The sequence below is a fragment of the Labrus mixtus genome, chromosome 4 (assembly GCF_963584025.1).
Source record: "Labrus mixtus chromosome 4, fLabMix1.1, whole genome shotgun sequence".
Taxonomy (NCBI): domain Eukaryota; kingdom Metazoa; phylum Chordata; class Actinopteri; order Labriformes; family Labridae; genus Labrus; species Labrus mixtus.
In genome coordinates, this window is record NC_083615.1 from 7597205 (window position 1) to 7607382 (window position 10178).

Consider the following 10178-nt stretch of genomic DNA (forward strand, 5'->3'; position numbering starts at 1 on the left):
GGTTACAAGCTATAATGTCAAAGGGCTCCATAGCCCCATAAAGAGGAAGAAAATCCTCAACCAATTAAGAAAAACTAATTGTCAGATTGCATTCTTGCAAGAGACCCACCTACCTGATACAGAGCATAACAAACTGAAAAAATCATGGGCCGATAAAGTGTTTTACTCATCGCACCAATCAGGCTGAAAGAGGGGGGTTTCTATTTTAATACATAGACAGGTACATTTTTCACCAAATCTAGTTCATAAAGACTCTGAGGGAAGATTCATTTTAGTGAATGGTTCTATTGATGGAATACAAGTCTCCCTCATGAACATATATGCTCCAAATGAGGACGAACCTGGTTTCATTAGTAACATATTTACTACAATACTACAGCACAGTACGGGTATCTTCTGCTGGGAGGGAGATTTTAACTGTGTTATGTCTCAGTTTATGGATAGACAACCTCCCTCGAGGGCCTCTACACCAAGAATGAGCAAAAGGCTAAAACATTTATCCATAGAGTCAGGTTTGGTCGATGTCTGGAGAAGTAAATATCCCAAAGGCAGAGACTTCACATTTTACTCCCATAGACATTCATCCTATTCAAGAATTGATCTCTTTTTTACTCCCAAATCAGAAATGCGCCGGTTGAACTAATATGGGATCTGGGTCACAGGCCTACAACCAAACAGTGGAGATTGAATGCCTCACTTCTAAATGATAAAGATTTCCTTACATTTATAAAAACTGAACTGAAAAATTATTTAGATACAAATTCCTCACCTGAAATATCACCTCTCACTCTGTGGGATTGTGCAAAGGCATATATTAGAGGCTACATTATCTCATTCGCAAGTGCAAAAAAGAAGAGAAGGGAAGCAAAACAAACTGATTTAGAGGATAAAATTAAACAACTGGAGCAACAACATAAGAGAACACCAACCTCTTGTTTACTTGATACTCTTAAACAAGCTCGCAGAGATTTAAACACTTTACTTACAGAAAAGATTGAGGGCGACTTAAGGTTTACCAATCAAAAATATTATGAAAATGGTAACAGGGCAAGTAGATTGTTAGCATTGAGACTGAAAAAACAGCAGTCATCCAATATTGTACACAAGTTAAAGTACAATAATTCAACATTTACAAGACCAGACGAAATCTCACAGGAATTTGCAGGATTTTACAAATCCTTGTATAGTAATACAGATACTTGCACCGACGATAAGGAATTGGCCCAATTCTTGAACGATATCAAATTACAGGAGCTATCTGAGTCTATGGCAAAAGAGCTAGATGAACCGATCAGGGAATCAGAAATACAGCAGGTAATCTCTACTCTGAAAAACAATAAAAGCCCTGGCCCGGACGGATACATTAACGAATTTTATAAAACATTTAAAGAGACGATATCACCTTTACTATTAAAAGCCTATCATCATGCGCTACAATCTGGGACTATGGCTCCCTCCTGGAAGGAGGCAACCATAGTTGTCATACACAAGGAAGGCAAGGATCCCACTAAATGCGAATCATACAGGCCTATATCATTGCTGAATACAGACATACGTACACTAACAGCTATTTTAGCAAGACGCGTCAATAGAGTTATAACCCAAATTATCCATCCAGATCAGACTGGGTTTATTACAGGGAGAAATTATGGAGACAATATCAGAAGATTGTTGAACATTGTAACCCACCCAGAAACACAGAAGGAGGAAGCTATGAAGCTCGAAAAGACATTCGACCGAGTATCCTGGAAATACCTATTCCAAACATTAAAAGGTTTTCAATTTGGTCCAAGTTTTATTAAATGGATCCAAACACTATACTCTAATCCGCAAGCTGCTGTTAAAGTCAATGGGTTTTTATCAGATCGTTTTGTCCTTGAACGTGGGTGCAGACAGGGTTGTTCCCTATCACCTCTATTGTTTAATATCTGTATCGAACCATTGGCTCAACTCATTAGAGACAACACTAACATAAAGGGACTGACATCATAAATTATCACTGTACGCAGATGACGTTCTTTTATATTTAACTGAACCTGCAACTACAATCCCTCACCTAAAAGACCTTAATTCCACGTATGGGTTCCTTTCAGGTTATAAAGTAAATGTAGACAAAACCATGGCTAGGGATATAAGTGGTAATATTTCACAATCAGTCAAACTTCAGAGTGGGTTTAAATGGCCAAAAGATGGTATTAGATATCTTGGCATATAAATTCCGCTAACATTAAAAAACCTATATAATACAAACTACAAACCTATAACTCAGAATATTAGTAGGGATCTGGACTGGTGGTCAACTCTTCCACTATCTCTGCTAGGTCGTATAGAAAGTGTACGGATGAATATACTCCCTAAGCTTCTCTACTTCTAATTGATATTCCAAAATCCACATTTGATAAATTAGATAGACTTATAAGTTAATTTGGCAAGGACGACGGCCGAGAGTTAGACTGAAAACACTACGACTTCCTAAATCCCATGGAGGCCTCAAACTCCCAAATCTTAGACACTACTTCTGGGCTGCACAGTTAAGACCCTTAACAATATGGATTCAGGATCTCTCAGATACACGGTGGCTAAACATAGAAAAAAGTTTGTGTGCTACTCCCCTACAGGCTTTGCCTTTCATAGATGTGCCATTAGGGAACACTCAAATGTGTGAATGGACCATGGACCATTTAATGGAGTCACATTAAATATCTGGAGGAAAATAAAAGTATCATTTGAATTACCTAAAATAATCTCAGCACTAACTGACATTGGATTTATGAAGGATTTTGCTCCCTCCCATATGGATGCAGGTTTTAGGAAGTGGTCAGAACATGGACTCACTAAGGTACACCAACTCCATAGGGGTAGAAGTCTAAAATCATTTGAACAACTAACAGAGGAATTCATACTCCCTAACACTAATTTCTTTAGATATTTACAATTAAGGACATTTTTAACTAAACATAAAGAATGGAATAAAGTCTTGGAGCCCACTCCAATTGAGGAGTTTCTGTTAAAATTACAAACTGGAAACGAGGGTAAGAAGATTATAGGTCGTTTTTATCATATATTTCCAGGTATGACTTTGAATAATACATTGCAGATAAAAAGAAGATGGGAAACCGAAATGAATGTAGACATACCAGAGGACACATGGGATGAAATATGTACTGAAGCCCATCTTGTAACCAATTCTAATTCATGGAGGGAATTCAAGTGGAAGGTAATAATGAGATTCCGGACGTCAGTAATAGTGACTAAAATGGGCCCAGCATACTCTAATACATGTTGGAGAAATTGTGGTACACAAATTGGCAACCATACCCACATATTCTGGGCATGTACAAAATTAAAAATATTTTGGGAGCTCTAGAAATTATATTCCATCAAAAGTTTACAAAAGATCCAACTGTGGCACTACTGGGCCTAACACCAATAGGCATTGATGGTAGAGCTAAAAAATATCTTTTACAAATACTTATTACAGCAGCTCTCAAATGTATAACAACTAAATGGCTAAAACCTGACCCTCCGACATATAGTATGTGGACTGGGAAAGTATTGGAAATATACCACATGGAAGGCATAACATACACCCTGAGACTACAGAAAGAAAAATTCATGAAAAGATGGAACCCTGCCATCTCCGTACTGCTTCTAAGCTGAAGCTATTACATACACATGCATACACACACTCACACACACTCACACACACACACTCACACACACACACTCACATGCACACACACTCACATGCACGCACACACACTCACACACACTCACACGCACACACACTCACACGCACACACTCACATGCACACACTCACATGCGAATCCCCTCCTTGACTCTTACCTCCTTTTATTATTATTTATCTGGATTTTTATACACCTCTTATATGTATATATACATATGTATATATATATATATATATATTTACCCTATGATAGAGTTAAGTTATATCTGTCTTGTTGTTTTTTTCTTTTCTTTTTTCTTATTGCGTTTATCCTTGTAAACATATAGATACAGCTGTAAACAAAAAAGGAAAATTGAAGAACTGTGAATATTATTGTATAAGTTTAAGTTTAAAAAAAAAAAATACATCATATGGTTTGTTCTCTATTAAACAACTTTTATACGCGAAGGGATGAGCCGGCCGGCCGGCCAGGTGATGTAAACAAACTGAAGATAGGACACAGAAAACTCGGAAAGCATCACAGACAGTGGGACTCGGGTGTTACACCCATTGTAGACAGTCATGACTCGCAGAGTTATTTTCAGAGGATATACTTGATTTCTATTACATTTAAGTGTGAAAAATCGCATGTAAAGCCTTTAAAGAAGTGTGTCAATGTATAAATCATCTTAGAACAACCAAAGGAAATGTGCCACTTTAAAAACTCAAAAATGTACAACAGCCTTTTGCAAACCAACCCCAATAGTTGACTTCACCATAAGTCCTGCCTCTGAGAAGTCAAATAATGATAAAAAAAAAATATATATAATAGATGTATTAACAATGCACCTTTCAAAACCAGAGTAACAATGTGCCACACAGGTAGGCATTAAAAAACATCAGTAAGAATGGGCCCACCAAGATGTTAAATAACCCATCATAGTTTCAGGTCATTCAGATTTCAAAGGCACTGGGGTATGTCACCTCTGGCCAACCCTCTTGACACACACCTGAGTGGGCCCCAACTAACACTAACCGCGCAACAGATCTTCACAAGTGTCCTTGCTGGTTTCTGAGTGATGCTCAACGCCCAATTCTTGTAATTAGCTAATTTACACTAGCCCATGTGTGCACCTATGATTGTGAATCAAACCCCCACAATTTGCACTAGGGGCTATGATCCTGACATATTTAGAATGATTTATTCTCAGTTATATATTATATAAATAAATGCCACAAGTTAACCTAATGTCTTGGGTGTAAAAAGAAAAAAAATCCCAACATTTAAAGTTATCCTCCTGCTGGAGAGTCGTTTTTTCCATGTCATTCCCCACCCTTTTCTCCTCTAAACGTTGACAAATAAAGATTTCAATAACCTCATTTAAAATTGCTTTAAAGGTGTTTCTACATCAATTTTACTGGAAATATTTAAATCCTTACCAAGTTTGTCCGCTGAGTCTTATGACCTTGCCGGAAACAACCACCATGTCTTCCACATAACAGGGGCATTTTGTAGCTGGCACACACTCTCCCTCGTCATTAAGGTAAGTTCCTTTTGCACAGCCGCAGCCATCAAGCGGGGTAAATTTAACCTCACATGTTAAGTCCGACTGACTTAGAGAGCGACAGGTGCGACCACAGCTTTCCATTTGGTAGCCATACACAAAGTTAGATGGGCATCCTGTTGTGTATTGCTCTGTTGAAAGGGGAAAAAAAGTAGTTTCGTTTTAGCTTGATTTGAATAAATATGTATTATTATTGCTTATCTTCATTAACTCCACATTTCACTTACTGCATGTGATGTCCCTCCATCCCTTCAATAAGACACCTTCAGCAGCACATGCATGGACGTAGGAGGATAAAGCAGCACACATGCATTTCTCACTATTGTCACAGGTGCAGGAGTCATAAATACAAGACTGTGAAGAGAAGCAGCAACTAGTTAAGTTAATAGTTGAACTTTGCAGTGGAATGAATAACTTACATGCAATATTGACACACATAATGTACATAAAAACAAATGTCTGCTTACAGCTTCATAATCTTCAGGGTTTATTTCAGAATGGCACGGAGAGAAAATCCCATTAGCATCTGACAGCAAGGAGCACCAGTTTTTGGCATATTTCTCTGTAAAAACAAACAAATAAAGATGTTTACTGGCAGCCTGTTGTGAAGACTGATTCTACGATATAGACCAAGGTGTCTCAGACCTACCTTTGTCTACACTCAGAGAACATGGATCCACCAGTCTATTTTTTTTTACATCGGGACAGTTTGCTTTGGTCTTCCATGTGTTGGCAAATATCCCAGCCGTTCCTTCGATCAATCCATTCATTGTTTTGAAGTCATCTGCTTCCACATCATTAAAATCTCCACAAAGGCCTTGTTTGAGAGAATGACTTCAGCTTAGTAACTAATGATAATACTCATTTCACAAGGATGTTGTTTGTTATAATAAGCAAGAGCACTTAAGAAAAGAAACACACCCTTGAGTTTTCCTTTATTGGACACACTGGCTTTGATGTAAATCTGCATAACGGGTGTTAACTGAATCTCAAGATGAAGCCCGTAGGAGGTGCTGATCACAACAAAGAATGTTGATGGCCTTAAAATGGTAACACCATCTGTGAGGAAAAAAAAAGCATTTTCACATTAAAAAGCATTGTTTGATTGGAGCAGTCAGTTATGTTGTGATTTTAAAGAAGAAGAGTGACTAAAATAAGCAACCACTCACCTAAGAAAGATGGCAGGTTAGCCAACACTTTGTCTTGAAAAACCTGTCCGTCGGCTTCTACTACAATCATCTGCAGTGGAAAATAAAAATGGCAATATTTCTGTTAAAACTAAATCTTTCAAACACATTTAAAAGGAAAAAAAGTGGGATAAAGGTATTTTATTAGGAGAGGGCCATTCCATAGACAAAGCTCACCATTTTGTTAGGCAGTAGAAGAGTGACTGCAGTCAGGCAAGTTGATTTAGCTGATTTTTCACAGCCACCGAGGTCACCAATAACAGTAATCCCACGCATTTCCTAAAGATAAGAAGATACAAATTTTTACTAAATCACAAACTAGTTTTGTGGATTTGATTGTGAATTAAATTATGAATTTATTTCAGTTTGAATGCCTCACCTTAGTGAGAACATAAGAGCATTCTCCATGGAAAGTGTATGTTTTATCATCATAGGTAGAAATGTGCGATCCACCCAGCACAGAGCAGATACCAGGACAATCCACATCCTTACAGTTCCACTGACCTTTGGTACAGGTGCTGAAAATAGAGTTCAGTCAGTTTGACTGTTCATATCACCTTAAGCAAACATGATGCAAATGTGAACATTAAATGAAATATGTAAAGATATTACCATGTTTTACACGCCCTAGAGTATGATTCTCCTGATTTGTATTCCTTGCCATTGTGTAAGCAGGAGCACTCGTCAACGGCAACACACCCAGTCTGCGCAATGTCATCAAAGACAGTCCCTTTGGCGAGACATAATGACATCATTAGTCTTAAGCCAAAAGTCAATTTATTTAAACAATGCAATCCCAGTTAATGTTGTATGAAATGAAAAGTGCTAGATCACATGTCACATGCTCTTAGTGAATCATATGAGAGCATGAATGAACAGCAAACAATGAGTTCTTTTATTTAACATTAATAATAATAATAATAATGATAATAATGATAATAATTAATAATAAAAGCTTGGATTTATATAGCACTTTTCAATAAACCAAGGGACGCTTTACAGTAGTAAACTTAACATTTCATATTTAATTCAGTATTCTAGTCTGCTTCAAACAAAATTGCAGATGCTTGCCTGCCATTAAAAAAATTGTGACAGCTTCATGAATGTATTCAAACTGCATTTAATACTAACTTGCATATCAATCGCAAAAGTCAAAAGCACTTAACATTAATTACAAAACAGTAGTTACTTGTTTGTGTGAAATGAATACAACAAATATTGTTTAATTCTTCAGGACTCTGTATAAATGTCATCTCTACTTGAGTTCTGGAAACTTACCAGACGGACAGAAGCATCCATCTACGCAGTGATCATCACACACTTGGCTTCTCTGGGGATTGCTGCAGGTGTCAGTACAGGGACTTTCACATTCCTGATACTCCATGTTGAAAGGGCATGTTTTTGCTATTCAACACAGACAGACAAAAAAATGATCTAGATACTGCCATTCTAAAATAAAATAGTATAGTAACGGTGGAGTAAAAAAAAAAAAATAGATATAAATATTCTGTCTGCTGTTCTCACCACACAGCTGTGCGGTCTGCCAATTTTGTGGTTGTCCGCCTGCATGAGCGCACTGACGGGAGAACTCTGATACAGTTGAACACAAGCATGTTGTGCTGCTGTTACAGTGGCACAGGTCCTGCACACAGGCTTCGATAAAGGACTCAGTATCGATCAGGTCTTGACAGCTGAGGAAAGCCGGTCCTGACAGCAGGTTCTCACAGAGGCCTTTCTGTGGATCAGTTTATGTAATCTATTTAAATTGTGTCTAATAGTTATATATAATGAATATATATAATTTATAAATAGATTCATTAAAGGTCAGTCCATTTTCCATTTTCACATACCTGGTTTGCACAGGTTTGACTGGCTGTAGCAGAGTCCTCTTCACATTTTCCATCAAGTCCATCCACTTTCCAGTTAGCCCCATATTCCTCTTTTTCTACAGACTCTCTTGTTTCTAGTGAGAGAGTTTTAAGCAAAGGTTTAGACGGATTCTATGAAGTTTTTTTTTACCAGCTTCATAATTTAGCAATTACCTGTTTTGATGAACTCATCATAAATCTGGATGCCGTTGAAATCACCACACAGGCCACAGGTCTGATTCATGAATTTTGTATCCAACTCAACCTTAGATCAGGGGAACAGTAAAAGTGATTGAAATGCGAAGATGATGTTAACATATCTTTAAAAAAAAAAAAGAACTGCAGTTTTTGCCCGACAACATTTTTTGAATAGTAGTCTCTTATTGTAAATGATAGTTTGAAAATCCACATGACAACTAAGCAAATGTTGACTGCTAATAAAATGTTTTCCAAGAAAAGGGGACTTAAGCTTTTGAAAAAATAAAATGTACTTGAACTTTTTGATTGACTTTTGTGCTCCTTATTGCAGGCATAGCCTTCCCTTTTCTTTTGGTTGCCTCTGATTAATAAAACATTGTCTTTAATTGATTGAATAGTCTGCCTCTGTTGTTGCTTTTCTGATTTTAAACAGAATCTCTGAGACTTATAGCTTTGGTAGGATCAGAAATTACTTCTTTAATGCCATTAAAGGATAATTCATCAACTTCAAAATTGTCCAAAGTTTTTATCAAACAGCTAACCCTCAGAAATGTGTTGACCTTTCATTTAAATTGAATTTATCTTTATGTCTCCTGATTCAATTCTTGATTCTTTCAAATAGCAATACAACTGTAGATTATTTATAGTCAGATCTTCATGTCTGTGTCTATCAGTCCCCAAAAATATATTTAAACACGTCAGACATGATTTCTACATTGGCAAAATGAAATTATGACAATGCACAATGATTATGCTTACCCAGAGGGAGTTTTCTTCATTCCACATGACAGCCAAACCCAGCTTTGATTCGATTTTAACATAGGACATAACTTTTCCAATAGAAATGCCATTCTGGCCGAATGGTACAGTGACACTAGATAGCACAAAACACATTACAAAAAGATGATAGGACATTACCACTGGTAAAGAAGAGTCACAAAACCTTCACTGGTAAAGAAGTGTCACAAAACCTTCACTGGTAAAGAAGTGTCACAAAACCTTCAATGGTAAAAAAAACAACAACTACTCCCATCATCAAAAACAGACTCACATTTCATCATTGACTTTGACGCCAGTGTTGTTTAATTCCACAGTGACTCCGTCAAGTTTCATCTTGATCTTTTTAATGGTGGTGACACCATTTTCCTCCTGCCGTTGGAACTGAATATTGAAGCTTTCATAGTCGTTCTTGCAGTCAGAAACCAGGACGTAGTTGCACTTTAAGGGAAGCTGAACGAAGTCTCCATCAAAAGTCTTAAAGTGGTAGTTTCCCCATGAGCTGCAGAACTGGTCATTGTGAGTGGATATCACTTCTAGTTTGTGTGGGGGAAAAAATGCCGTTAGACGATGGTTGAAACTGTATATTTCTACCTTGATTCTCATTATTTTTTGAAAAATAATAAATTACCCGTGATCACTGGCTTTTTCATCATCTCGACCATCGCTTCAAAAAAATAATACATATAGTCATTGCACATCAACAAAAAATATCAGGCAAAAGCACTGTTACATTTTGTGTTATCCCTCTCCGTATGTTCCTGGGAGTGTACATACCACTGTTAACTGTAGATAGCCCCAGGCAGAGACCGAGCCACGGTATCACCCATTCAAGTGGCATCCTGGCAGTTCTCGTGATCCCTGAGTAAACCATGTTCAGACAGGGATTGTTGAGGCAAATGGTTCTGTACTATC

General features: G+C 37.3%; 1 protein-coding gene across 1 annotated transcript in view; it reads right to left on the bottom strand.

The window, feature by feature from the left end:
* Positions 1–10178, bottom strand: part of LOC132972588 (mucin-5AC-like) — a 40960-nt gene extending 30782 nt beyond the window's left edge. Inside the window, exons 1-17 of the mRNA XM_061035526.1 lie at positions 10041–10178; positions 9895–9930; positions 9538–9799; positions 9246–9360; positions 8463–8553; positions 8271–8383; positions 7945–8155; positions 7699–7824; positions 7033–7150; positions 6800–6938; positions 6598–6699; positions 6403–6472; positions 6155–6292; positions 5883–6050; positions 5701–5795; positions 5461–5587; positions 5109–5364 (exon numbers count right to left, since the gene is read on the bottom strand). Coding sequence (XP_060891509.1) covers positions 5109–5364; positions 5461–5587; positions 5701–5795; positions 5883–6050; positions 6155–6292; positions 6403–6472; positions 6598–6699; positions 6800–6938; positions 7033–7150; positions 7699–7824; positions 7945–8155; positions 8271–8383; positions 8463–8553; positions 9246–9360; positions 9538–9799; positions 9895–9930; positions 10041–10137 — 2264 coding nt within the window. The 5' untranslated portion in view covers positions 10138–10178. The remainder of the gene's footprint in view (positions 1–5108; positions 5365–5460; positions 5588–5700; positions 5796–5882; positions 6051–6154; positions 6293–6402; positions 6473–6597; positions 6700–6799; positions 6939–7032; positions 7151–7698; positions 7825–7944; positions 8156–8270; positions 8384–8462; positions 8554–9245; positions 9361–9537; positions 9800–9894; positions 9931–10040) is intronic.